The 13,865-nt window shown below is 39.8% G+C and overlaps 1 protein-coding gene across 1 annotated transcript in view; it reads right to left on the bottom strand.

Moving 5' to 3' along the window:
* Positions 1-4,288: 4,288 nt before the first annotated feature.
* The window catches only part of LOC306886317 (transforming growth factor beta-3 proprotein-like), a 31,879-nt gene continuing 22,302 nt past the window's right edge, over positions 4,289-13,865 (bottom strand). Inside the window, exons 5-7 of the mRNA XM_079443325.1 lie at positions 10,657-10,828; positions 8,080-8,233; positions 4,289-5,147 (exon numbers count right to left, since the gene is read on the bottom strand). Coding sequence (XP_079299451.1) covers positions 4,989-5,147; positions 8,080-8,233; positions 10,657-10,828 — 485 coding nt within the window. The 3' untranslated portion in view covers positions 4,289-4,988. The remainder of the gene's footprint in view (positions 5,148-8,079; positions 8,234-10,656; positions 10,829-13,865) is intronic.

Genomic DNA, 13,865 nt, shown 5'->3' with positions numbered 1-13,865 from the left:
AAAAATAGTGGGTGTGTCAGTCCTAAAAGTAGGACTCCTAAATTTTTGCTCTAAGAGTATTTCACAAAGTGTTTCAGCACTAAAACTAGCTGCTAAATCTGTGAAACGTTAGGAGTACTGAAGAGGACCTAAGTCACCAAGACCAGCTCACAACTATCCTAAAGTGGCTGTTGCCGGCAATCTGCCTCAGAATATAAACATTTTAGAAACATTTGATGATAATGAGCTTTTAAAAAGGTATCGCCTTTAGGGTTTGGAGGTTATCCCAACTCCAAATTTTCCTTTGATTATATCCTTGTTATTAACCAGTTGGGCAAGAAGTTACAGCTGTTCTTGCGTCCAGTTTGCTTTTCTTTTACGTTTGCATGTCTTACTATCAGCCATGATTATTCTACTCTATTAATTAAAAGGTGGTTTATATGCATCCACTACGAGAAGCACACATGTAAGAGACTGACAATTAGCCAAGGGCAGTTCTAGACCCTTTTTAAGTGGGGCGTCTCAGCCCCCTATATGTCGTCTCAGCCCCCCTAAAACTATAATCAGCTATCTGAATGATCAGGCCAGTGCTGCTTCCTCAAGAAAGTGTATCATTCTCGCTGGTTAATCGATCTCAATGTGGTAATGACACACTGTGATAGATGGTTAATGTGCGCACACACATTTGAATGAAGAGCACTGAGAGGCACTGCATGGACAGCACACCAGCATGGTCTCATGAAAGTGCGTTTCAATGGCACACATTTCTGTTTCTATTTGGTGTGCTTATGATACGCACCTTCCCCACACCCCATACCTAATCATTGTGTCTCATATGCACGCCAGAGTCAGTTTTTGCATATAAATAGCACCCCAAACAGAAACAGAAAACTGTGCCTTTGAAACGCACTTTCATGAGACTGTCATTCACTTTCGCGTCCTCTTGAGCAAATAAGCAAATATACTAAATATTATGTCACAATGGCTGTCTTGACGAGTATCCAAGTAAACGCAGTCGGCTACATCTTAAACATAAACCGTTAAGAAAATATTGGCTGTTTGTCAGTATGCATTTCTTATTTGATTAATAATGTTAATCAAACAAGAAAAGAAAAACATGAGAATCACTCACTAAGTAACTTCTGTAACTTTAATAGGTAATTGTAATTGTTTTCATAAGCACAGTAAAATACTGTTTATTTAGGTCATTTGTATCTCTGAGGGCTAAGCCCCCCTAAAGATGAAATCCTAGAGCCGCCCCTGCAAATTAGCTGAACATATATTGGTTTAATTAGTAAAACACTTAGTATGTTAAAATCTTTATTTGGATATGGCAACATAATATCGTGCTCTACAATATTTCTATGAATAAATCTCTGTCAGAGACCCCTATCAGCCAATCACTGTGTGCAGAGTTAGTAAGCCTGCTGATGTCATCCATAGCAACAAGGTAAACCCCGCCCCCTCACTCTGAGCTTAAGACTTCTCTCTATTCCTTAGTAAAAGTGTGTCTCAGCAGCTTTGTGAATAGGTTTTAAGAGAAAACTCTTAGATAAAAACTTTTACTGCTATTTAGGAGAACTCTAAGATCAAATGTTTTGTGAAACACTAATAGTGGAAACTCTGCTGTGGAGATTCTGATGTAAAGCAGCTCCAAAAAAGACAATAGTGTCATTATTTAGTTAAGTCACTTAAGTCACTACAAAAGACAGTTGTTATTCAGCTTGAGTCAGTTTCATGTTAATTCAGTTTAGTTCAGTCATCAGTGCCTCGTTTTACTGTCACCTTCATATAGAGACACTAGAGTTCTAGATTATTTCTTCATTGAATGTCCATTTTTATGTCGCATTATGTGTGTAGAATCAGTTGTGAACAGCACTGACTTTAAGGCTCATTGATTAAGTGTTTTATTGTGTACAGTACACACTGATCAGGGTTGGAAATGAACAGGCTTGAGGAAAAATGCCACCAAAATTCAACAACAAAAAAATGCCCCCCAAATTCAAGATATGTGGCAAGAAAATGCCCCTGCACAATGAAACTAAATTGATTGCGACTTTTGATTGAAATTTTCAGCAGATGTTGATAACAACCCAAGCAATCCATACATACAAATAAAACAAACAAGTTCAGAAATTAAGTTGTGTAATAAAGTGGAATGACGCAGGGAAAAAGGATTGAACACATGAAGAAAGGGAGCTGCAAAAAGGCATGGAAAGCCAAGACACCGGCTGAAATCTATCAGTAATTAGAAAGCAATCCTGCCCCTCGTCAGTGGAAATGAATATTAGCTGCTTCAGTCCAACACCTACAGTACCAGGATGATGAAGATGATCCCAAACACAGCCAAGCAAACTGGTTTCTCATCTGGTTTCAGAGAAAGAAAATAAAGCTGCTAGAACGGCCAATCACCTGACTTGAATCCAATAGAAAATAAGAGCTAAAGATCAGAGTTCATAGAAGAGACTCACAGAACCTTCAAGATTTAAAGACGAAATCACAGCTGAGCAACGCATGCCACTAGTTTCTCCTACAGGAGGCGTCTTCAAGCTGTCATCACCAACAAACGCTTTTGTACAATGTTTTAAATACATTTCAGTAGTTCAATACTTTTCCTGTGTCATTCCATTTTATTACACATTACTTAATTTCTGCACTTATTTGTTTTGTTTTATTTGCATGTATGGAGAAAAATGGTGACGTGTTCAAAACTTATTTTACCCGCTGTATCATGGTGCATGTAAAGATCATCAATGACTCTTAGTGTTTTATCATTGAGTTTCCAGAACTACAGTCAGATTGAAATTCAATTACAGCTCATACATGAGTGTTTGTGTGTTGATTCATTGTGTTGTTGTGTGTTCACAGGTCTGTCAGTGTACAGTAAACTCTTCCACACTCAGGGCTCCAGCAACAGATGAATGAGGCCAGAGATCAGCTGCTCTGTGGGATCACTTTACATACTAAGATCGACAGATCCACGTCCTCCTCTACACCTGCTCAAAACAGACATTAAGAGTTCACCTCTTCACTCTCAATATGCTGTCTTCTGATAATCATTATTTCCCTCCCAACCGGCCGTATGTGTCTTTTTTGAGTGTGTGTGATTGTACGTCAAATCCCTTGCTTTGATTGGATCTGTTTCTGCCTCTCGCCGTCTCATATGTGCAGTTGTCCAGGCTTCATTTTCACCCCACATCTGATGCCATGTGAAGAGTGCGGACTGACGGCTCACAACAGCTGCGAAACGTGCAGCAGCAGCAGACCCCGAGCTCACGAGAGCGCCCATCACGTTTACCCATGTTTACATGTACAGACAGAAGATTTAGACTCCTGAGTAAAGAGCTTTCAGCACCGCTTGCTAATGATCTCTAACAGCTTCTGTTCAAGTGCCTGGGTTCAGGTGTGAGGAACCGCTGGAGCAGCTCTGATCTGCAATCCAGAAACATCAACGTCCAGGTAAAGCTGACACCTGTGATGAGTTTCTGTGCAACTAAACACGACCATTTTTGACCAATGTCCTGCTAATACTTGATGCACCGTGATCAACACTGCTGTGCTGAAGGGATGATGTTGTATTTTCAGTTTGATTTTAGTTTAACGCTTTACTTTAAGTACCTGGCCAAAAATGAATAAATGACAGAGCCTCATTCATGCAGCAGAAACGGAACAAATTTCATACCTAAATTGTTGCATTGAATTGAGAGTATCGGTTGATGAAAGAACAATTTACAAGAATTCATATTGCGTTTCATGAATGAGGCCGATTATGCAAGATTGAACTTATGCAACGTAGTTTTATTCTCAGGATTTTAATGTGTTTTAGTTTGTACAGTAATTGTATTGCATTTTCTCTCCTGAATTTACTTGAATATTCTCTGAATTTACGCATGACCAGATGAAACTTGACAAATTATTTGTGCATTTATGCTACTGTACCTTTTTTAGCATCCATAAACTGGAGGAAATTTCAGCTACTTTTAAGAAAATTAGTGTTGTCAAATGATTAATCGCGATTAATTGCATTCAAAATAAGTTTTTGTTTATATATGTGTGTATACTGTGAATATATTTAATATGTATATATAAATACAAACACATGCATGTATTTAAACATTTTTATGTTTATATATTAAATATATTTATATATAATATAAGAATATAAATGTAAATATTTTCAAAACATATACAGTATGTGTGTATATTTATATATACATAATAAATATACACAGTACATCATTTGACAGCACTAAAAAATATATACTGTTAAAGCAAGCTATGCAATCTGCGTCGAGATGATGTGGTTTCTCTGAAACTCATGACAAACTCTTTTTGTCCAAGTCTGTTTAATTAAAAAAGTGTTTTCAGGAGTAATAGCAGTAAAAACATTAGCAGTTTGTGATCTAAAAGTTCATGTGTCGGCATACGTCGTTTCAAAACGTCAGCTTCATTGAAGAACTATAAAAATCCCTAAAACTTCTGCCGAGCGACAGGTAAACATAAGTCAAAACACATTTTCTCAAAAGATTTCTTTCCAGCATGTTTGTATTAACATTAACACCATCGCGTTAGACGAACGGTGTCGATTACACACTACAACGTTCAGTCTGGAAAATGAGTTATACAAAAACACAAGGGTCGGCGCTCTCGATCCAGCACGCGTGGGCGATGTCGTCCTCAGTGAAGATGCTTCTGTGGATCTTACGAAGGTCAGAGTTCACAAATTGCCGTGAGGTTCGCCGTTAAAAGAGCTGACCAAAAAATACACATTATAAGTGGACAAGTCACTTCAAACGTCAAACTAGAAGTCCGAGGGATCGTAGGGCAGCGTAGTCGTCTTGGAACGCAACTTTCTAGTGCTTAGAGAAGCCTCTGGCTTCCAGGTTGGATGTAGGTGAGAAGGATGTACGGAGGTATTCATTTAAAGTCCAGTTCCTGGCACGCACCCTTCCTGTTGGCCCTCGAGCGCCAGAACCTGCGTCGGGCTCAGTGCCGGGGTCTCGGGCCCCTCAGCTGCACTTGCAGGATTTGACGATCATGTTGGAGAGCTGCTCCACTTTAGGCGTTCGGCCCACGTAGTAGAGGATGGTGAGCGGCTCGAGGTCTTGAGGAACGCAGCAGGGGGAAGCGGACGCCTCAGGGTTCAGCATGTTGTACAGGCTCAGCAGCTGCCGAGAAACCAGGAGACACATTGTAATGCTTTGTCCAAATGGGGAGAGCTGGGGGGGGGGGGGGTACAATCCAACGCTCTCCATTGACTTTGTATTGCGGGAAGCGGCCTCCTTGTCATTTCGGACTTAAAACAGGAAACAGAGCAATGTCTAAAAGCTGCTGTGTGACGAGGTGTACAGCAAACAAGCTAAAAAACCCAGAGCTATGTTTTTATAAGCTGTCGACTCCAAAAAACAAGCGTTTAAGGACACAAATAGTTGTAGATGTCGGGGTATTTCATGTTGGGCCATTCATTTTGGATCATTTCTCCAACAAAAGGAAGGTAAGTAAAAGGGGCACTGAACCAGTAAAATTTAGTTTCTCAATATATCTCTCCTCTCAGGTTCATACAGGGTGGTGAAATAATCCTTTTTACATGGTTAAAAATAATAAAAGGTTCCTGTCGCCGGTTGCAGTTCTCAGAGTAATATGACACGTTGCGCTCTACTTTTGTCCTTAAACGCTCGTTTTTTGGGTCGACAGCTTATAAAAACGTAGTTCTGGGTTTTTTAGCTTGTTTACTGTACACCTCGTCACACAGCAGCTTTTAGACATTGCTCTGTTTTTTGTTATAAGTCAGAAATGACAAGGAGGCAGCTTCCTGCAATACAAAGTCAATGGAGAGCGTTGGATTATTTTCCAGTTTTCAGATTATGACGCATGTCGCTCTGTCTCTATTCCCACACTTGCAGTCTTTGCACTTGACCACTTGACTACTTATATGACGTATTTCCTGTATTTGGTCCATGTGAGGATGAAGACCACAAGTGTGTAGAACTTTTCATTACCTGATGGGACACACTTCTAAAAATGTAATGGTTTACATAGCTTTATTTTAAATACCTCGCATTTTAAAATCAGCTTCTAAATGTCTATTCAGTAATCACTATAACATGGCACAATTTAATTTGTGGTGCTTCTAATTAAGTGATAAAAAGCAGCTGCAAATGTTGTACAAAATAAATATCACCACTACTCATCTTTGCACCAATAAAACATGCAACACTTTGTTTTTCTAACAAATTATATAATATCTAATTACCCTATTATATTAATATTTAACTTACATTGGAAAAGTTTCTGTGACCTCGGCCAAAAAGTCTCACGCTTTATTTCCAGAACATAATGCATGATGGGATACACTAAGCGCTCCGGAGTGGATTTAGTGTGTATTAAAGTTTTGAAGACTTGGGGCAGTCTTGCGCACTTACTCGAGTGGCCAAGACTGCAAGTGTGGGTATTTGGACAAGGGGTTAGTCAAGTCACATTTGCTTCTATTGCACTTTATACAATACAGATTGTTTCAAAGCAGCTTCACAATAATAAACAGCAAAATAACTTGATAATGCAGTGTAAAATTCATCAATAATGAAACATTCAAGTGAAGCAGCCCAGCAGAAGTGGTGTCGTTATTGAGCTCAATTTAGACCAAATTTTGTTCACATTCTGATGTCACCAAATCAGCTATATTACTGATTAATAATAGTCAATTAATATTCGAATGAATCATTTACTCACCCTCATGTCTTTCTAAACCTGTACTTACATGGAACACAAAAGATTAATCATGCACATTAGTGAGTTTGTTGTTTTTTGGCAATTCGATTTGGGTGATTGAACTCTTTATGCTTTCATGTCCACATGTAATATACAAGTCATAGTAAAGTTCTTTGACAACAATGCACCTCTTGATATTTCAGCCAAACCAATTCTACACATTGCTAGTCTAGCATTATTTTTGTTATGTTAAAGTACAAGAAATAAATGGTAACAATCAAAATGTGCCACCAGAGAAGCTGTTTTCAGACTTCTAGAACTATTTTTAAACTTGAAACTACTAATTCATCTTTTTGTTGCTGTTTCAGCCAATTATTTTTAGTTTTTGGTTGCTGAAAATTTGGTGCATCACATGTTCATGCCTCCATTTTAAATACAATGAGTGTAGACACAGACAGAGTCAAGAATCTGAAAAGAACCATAAAAATAGTCCATATGATTTTTACTTCGTTTTAAGTCCTGTGATGATGCTTGTGAGGGACAGACTAACATTTAAGGTCTAAAATGATCAGTGCCACAATGGTAATGGTAGTATATTATGTTGCTCTCAAATCGCATTTGATTTTTCTTAAATCTTAGGATGGCTGTGATCAGATACGAGTGGTACTTGGCATCATTGACCTCTCGTCTGATGTGATGTGCCTTGAAGCACCACATTTGTATGTATGCAAACACTAAGTGGAAGATTTTCAATGAATAACGGCTGTTTCTCACACAAAGCATCATGTGACTTAAGACGACAGTGTCTTGATCTGGTGGTCCCGGTCTCAAGACATCTTGGTCTGAGACTCAAGGGTTTAGTCCAGGGGTAGGCAACGTCGGTCCTGGAGTGCTGCTGTCCTGTAGAGTTTAAAGAAGACCCTCTTGAAGACCCTGTCTCCAAGACGGCCATCGGCACAAGACCACAGGAACCAGATGAGTCCTTTGCCCAATCTGATTCTGCTTTAGCCTAGATTTAAACTGCTGATTTTGTCTGGCCAGAGGAGAATGACACTATTTCGACAAACTATTTCCCCGTCTAAATACTGTAAAGCTGATATAAAGCCACCCAGCTTTATATCAAGCTGCATTGTTAAAAGCACTATACAAATAATATTGACTTGACTACAGTCAACCCTTGTTGGAGCTAAACTCTGCAGGACATCGGCACTACAGGATCGACGTTGCCTACCCCTGGTTTAGTCTAAACCTCTATGTTTATGGTGCATTTTTGGACATTTCTTTCCATTTCATTTATTGTATTGCAAAGAGCATCTTGGACATTCTCCTTCCATGAAAGAAAGTCACACGGGTTAAAGCGACATGAAGGTTAGGTATGAAGGAGACTCTCACCGAGCTGTGCGTGGTGTCAGCGCTGCGGAGGTATGGGCACGGCCCGGAGCAGAAGTTGGCGTGATACCCTTTCGGCTCATGGATCCACCTCCAGCCCAGATCCTGCCGGAAGTCAATGTACAGCGGCCGAACGCAACAGTTCTCCTCGTAGTTTCTGAAAGCAGAAGGAAAGCCGTCACTTTCTCCACCTGCCCGTTCACATCCTCACGCTCTTTGGCTCCTGGCGTGGATTCTGCATTCATTCAGAGATGTTTCCATGCACTTTTCACTTGGATGTTTCTGAGACTTCTATTTCGGTTCTGTATGGCCTTATAAACATGTCAGACTGTCTTTTGAGGCTCAGAAATTCCATTGTAAGGTGTGTAATTTTTTCCCTCCTGGATTCGACCCAGGTGTGGAGTGCTAACAGAGAGCCACACACTAAGGAGCCAGTGCACTACATAGCATACTGGGACAAATCTGAACTTGCATGCTCTTGCAGAACCTCCCAGACGCTTCGAGCCGTCAGGTGCCAATTAAAAAGTTCATTCTTAAGGAGAAAATCTCTCTAGACACATGAGGTACGCTGCTGCTTACTGCAACGTGAAGCAGGGATGAGAATACGGATTTCAAAGGTCCTGCCATCTTTGAGAAGAAAGCAGATCAAATTCACCTTGCATTCCTACCTACAGATTAACATATACGTTAATGCATTTGGCAGATGCTTTTATCCAAATAACGCTTTTCATAGTTTATCAATGCATGCGTTCCCTGGGAATCAAACCAACGACCAGAGCTTCAGATTCACAATGACTGGATCAGTACACACATTTCTTCATAAATTATGTTTTGATTTTTTCACAATGTACAATGTGCTGCAGTGATTCATTTAGTGGGTATTTTTGCAGGCCAACCCATAAATTGGCATCAACCTGGTTCCCTCCACAAAAACCCAAGAGGATTTTTCCATTGGCTTTTGGATTATTGCAGAAAATAAACTCAGACTAACCACTTTTAAGAATTTGAACATTTGAATTTCGAAGCCCCAATAATACCAGAAGTAAAAAGATAAACATAGGCTATAAATAAACTACTCCATGGGTCGGTCACATGACTTTGCGTCACCACCAATACTCTTCAGTCTTTATTTAAAAAACAAATTCCTGAGTTAGAATGGTTTGCAAGAGCGAGATTATAAACGTATTGGCTGTGAAAGCGACTACAGATTAGATGAGATTACCTGTTCAAGTGATACCACCAGCATCCCACTGTAGTCTCATTTAAACACTTATTAGCATCTGTCTTTTTCAAGACAAGCAAAAGCTTTCATATCTTTAGCTTGGGTTCATCACTTTTTTCAGACATTTAACCAAAAACCCATTGACTTCAAAACTATGGAACAAAACTGCTAAAATGTTTCTGGTTTGTCTTACAAAAATGCATCATCCCTGCTGCGCTCTATTCTGTGTGAAATTGATCCAAAATGAGGTCTGAAGGCATCATAAGTAAGTTATCTAGCTTTTGTAACAACCTTCATGTCAGGGTAGCTAAGCTTCTGACTAATCATCTAAATCCTACATTTACTCCAACCTTGATCAAACTCACCTGCCTGTAACTTTCTAGGAATCCTGAAGGCCTTGTTTAGCTTTGATGGCACATTGGGCTTTAAAAAATGCTCTTCAGAATCCTATGGGTGGTGTCACGGACACTACGTCCATGTTTTTTATACAGTCTATGGTTGGTGCTGTCTTCTTAGAAGGTATTTGACACAGTTGACCACCAGATTATTTTTAGCTAAATTAACAATGGTTTGGATGAAATCATATCTTTCAAATAGTCAACAATGTGTGTATATTGATGATACGAAATTATCTTACCTTGATCGCCCCAAGGGGGTTCCACAAGGCTCTATCTTGGGACCTATTTTATTTTCACTTTATATTAATGTTTTACTTGGAGTTTGTAAAAATGTAAATCTTCAGATGTATGCAGATGATGTAGTAATTTTTACCCATGCAAATAATTGTGAGGAAGTGTCTATTACCTAGACTTCTGCTATGACAAATGTTTAGCATTGGCTTACCCAATCATGTTCACTATTGAACACAAAAAAACTGTTTGCATGATGTTTGCAAAACAAACCGTAGAGATGACACATTTAAATGTATTCCTGAGAGGGGAGAAGCTTTAAATTGATAAAGAGTTAACGTAGGAAGACAATGTTCCACTTATACTTTTAAAAATCACTTAAGAAAGTGGCTTATGACAAATTAATTGTGTAACCATTTTACTTAATAATGTGTTTGGGGTATTTTGTTTTCTATGTGACGTTTGCATGTATATTTGTTTTTGTGTGCACCTGCCTAGGGACTGGATGTAAATTAGCAACGTTGCTGTAATCTGGCTTGTTTACATTCTGTATTTTACACGAATTTTCCTTTACATGCATTGTCCCCATCAAATAAATACGCAAACAAACAATAAGCCCATGTGATGCATTTAATTGTCTAGGTAGGCAGCTCAGTAAGTTTTGGAATAGGGCTACAGTTGCAGTTTCAGTCAGCTTAATTTTTATTAGTATGTTGAAGAAATGCTTACGAGAAGCAGTAGTTGGTGTCCAGCGCGCGTTTGCGTCGTCTAGAGGTGGGCAGCACGTCCAGCCGGTGTGGCGGCAGCATCATCAGGATCAGATGAGGGAGAAGCTGCTCCTTCTGCTTCTTTAGTCGACCCAAATCCCAGCGGTTCTGCTCCTCGTACTCACTGTCCATCCCTGAGGACACAGCAGAAGCACAGTCAGACAGGCTCACATTAGAAACCTTAAAGCTGACTCAGGAATAATAATTAGGAGACCGTTTTCACCCTAATACAATCTGATGTTCATCAGACTGTTGAACACTGTTGGAAAGACGTCCAATTCAGTTCTGCTCAATTCCAACGTGACAGCTGCCAGATGAGGAATACGAAACTTCCTTTTTTTTATTTTAATAAACAATCAGTGACAGGTGTCGTCTTTGTGATGTAATTTCAAGTTCTATGTTTTCTTGTTGCATAACTTGCATAAAATGCCCTTCACGTTGGTGAAGCCACACTGACTTTTGATTTGGACCATGAGTTTGTTGCTTTTTTGCCTGGTTGAGGTACAGAAGTATTTTAATGAGACGTTTTATCTTTGCAATCTCAGGACAATCTCAAATGGAATTTTAAAGGGATAGTTCACCCAAAAATGAAAATGTGATGTTTATCTGCTTACTCCAAGGGCATCCAAGATGTAGGTGACTTTGTTTCTTCAGTAGAACACAAACAAAGATTTTTAACTCAAACCGTTGCAGTCTGTCAGTCATATAATGTCAGTCAATGGGACCCATGGCTTTGAGAGAGAAAAAACATACACAGACAAAACCAAATTAAACCCTGCGGCTCGTGACGATCCTTTGAGGTCTAAAGACACAAAACGATCAGTCTGTGCAAGAAACTGAACAGTATTTATATAGTTTTTTACCTCTAATCCACCGCCTAGTCTAACTGTCCTGAGCTCATTCACACAACAGCCGGCACGTCCTCTTCTTCTTCTTGCTTTACGGCGGATCGCAGACTTATAAGTGCATTACCGCCACCTATCTCTCTAATGGACCATTGACACTGCTAATTGAGATTGTAGATAGAGTGTCAATGGTCCATTAGAGAGATAGGTGGCTGTAATGCACTTATGCACATATAAGTCTGCGATCCTCCGTAAAGCAAGAAGAAGAAGAAGAAGAAGACACATCACGCGCCAGCTGTTGTGTGAATGAGCTCAGGACCGTTGGACCGGGCGGTGGATCAGAGGTAAAAAAACGAGACGTTTGAGTTAAAAATCTACTGAAGAAACAAAGTCACCTACATCTTGGATGCCCTGGTGGTAAGAAGATAAACATCACATTTAAATTTTTGGGTGAACTATAACTTTAACGTCCGTTTGTATGAAATGCACTTTTATTTATGCAGAATGCATATTTATAAACAGATTGGCCTGGCCGCAAAAAGAGACATTATTGAAACAACATAGTCTCTAATAATTAAATGATGTGGCATCATCATGCTTACTTCAAAGCACTCAAGCACTCATTTCACAGATCGTCTGATGTGTACTGCACACATGAAACAGAAAGAGCTTTCGCAAAACAAAACCGATCTTTACGCAATTTCTGCGCTCAGGTTCCTAATCATGATACAGCGAGCTCTTCTGAGAAACAACCAGTCACCGGAGTTGACAAATTTCCCACAACCATACAGTCTGCCTTGCCTGAAAAGTATTGCTCGCAAAATAATAGATGGAAATTCTGGGATCTACACACGTTTTCCACTCAGCTGTTTTCTGAGATTCTGCAGCATTAGTTTACCACTTTGTTATGTGCTATTATTGCAGTATCATTGGTTTCAAATAAAACCACCCTGAAACAAGCCAGAACTGTCTCGCTGCAAAGTGGACCAGAGTTCACGCTGACCGTCTGGATTCAGCTTCAGCAGCACTTGCTCCTGTAGAGAAGTGGAAGCGTTCCTGAAGCCCGGCACAGACAGCAGCTCCAGCTCTCCGTCTCCTCGAACATATGCGTATTCAATCTGTTTGTGATAGCAAAAGCAGCTCGGGTCCCAGGAGAGGCGTTGCCCATAGATACGGACACCCCTCTTTCAATGAGGGCCAAGAGTCTGAGTGCCCGCAGTGGCGGCGCATTCCAGCCAACGCATTCCCAAAACCCCAGACACCCCCGAGGCCCCCAGAACTAAGTGAGATTCCATACGCCAGAGCATTCCCATGATCGCAGCGTCCGACCGCTGCTGGACAGAGCGCTGAGGCCTTTATCTCAGCAGAACGTGTGTGTGGTGAAGCTGAAGGCACATCACAAGAGCTCAGGGAAGAAACCTGAGACTGCACGCTGTAAAAAGATTATTGGAATATGTGTTACAAGATAATACTATTTCAGTCTTTCTACTTCAAAATGTCATGTTTAATTCAATGTGTTACTTGCAGTTTCTTTGGAATTATTTGTTTACAATTATGTTTTTTTTTTCAGTGTATTACATCTTAGTAATAAACAGTAAGGAAAGTCTGCAGTACCACAATCAGCTCTAATTGTCACCTTAATGTATCCCTCATCCAGTTGTTATAATTATAGCAGATGACCTTTTTTACTTTTTAAACTGTAGTTAGCATGTAATCTTACTGTTTAAGCATTAAAAAAAGATATGTTACTGTTTGAGCATAAAAAAAAAAAATCTGCAAGGTTACAAAGCTCAAAGTCTACGCCAGGGGTAGACAACATTGGTTCTGGGTTGCTGATATCCTGCAGAGTTTAGCTCCAACGCTGAAAAAACCTCACCTGCTTGTAGCCTAGTAATTCTGAAGACCTTGATTAGCTTGCTCAGGTGTGTTTGATTAGGGTTGGAGCTAAACTCTACAGGACAGCGGCACTCCAGGACCGACGTTGCCTACCCCTGGTCTACACTCGATATATTCTCTATTCCTCAGTGTTGAGGAAAGTTACTTTTAAAAGTAATGCATTACAATATTGCGTTACTCCCTATAAATGTAACTAATTGCGTTGCATAGTTACTTTTTATGGAAAGTAATGTGTTAATTATTTTTGCATAGCTTTTTCTCACCTGGGCTGGGCTTGCTCGTGTGTTTTTAAAATAAAAAAGTTGTATTTTTGGCAAATGTGAAAGACCTTTTACACCAAAAGTAAAATGAAAACACCTCAGGCTGAAGGAAATGTACATTCACGTCTGTACAGTGGAGAGCGCAGCTCAAACAAACCTTTCAGCTGTCC

This window comes from Barbus barbus (genome assembly GCF_936440315.1).
Source record: "Barbus barbus genome assembly, chromosome: 20".
Taxonomy (NCBI): Eukaryota; Metazoa; Chordata; class Actinopteri; order Cypriniformes; family Cyprinidae; genus Barbus; species Barbus barbus.
Note: the sequence above shows the minus strand (reverse complement) of the source record. Positions and strands in the feature narration are given on the sequence as shown.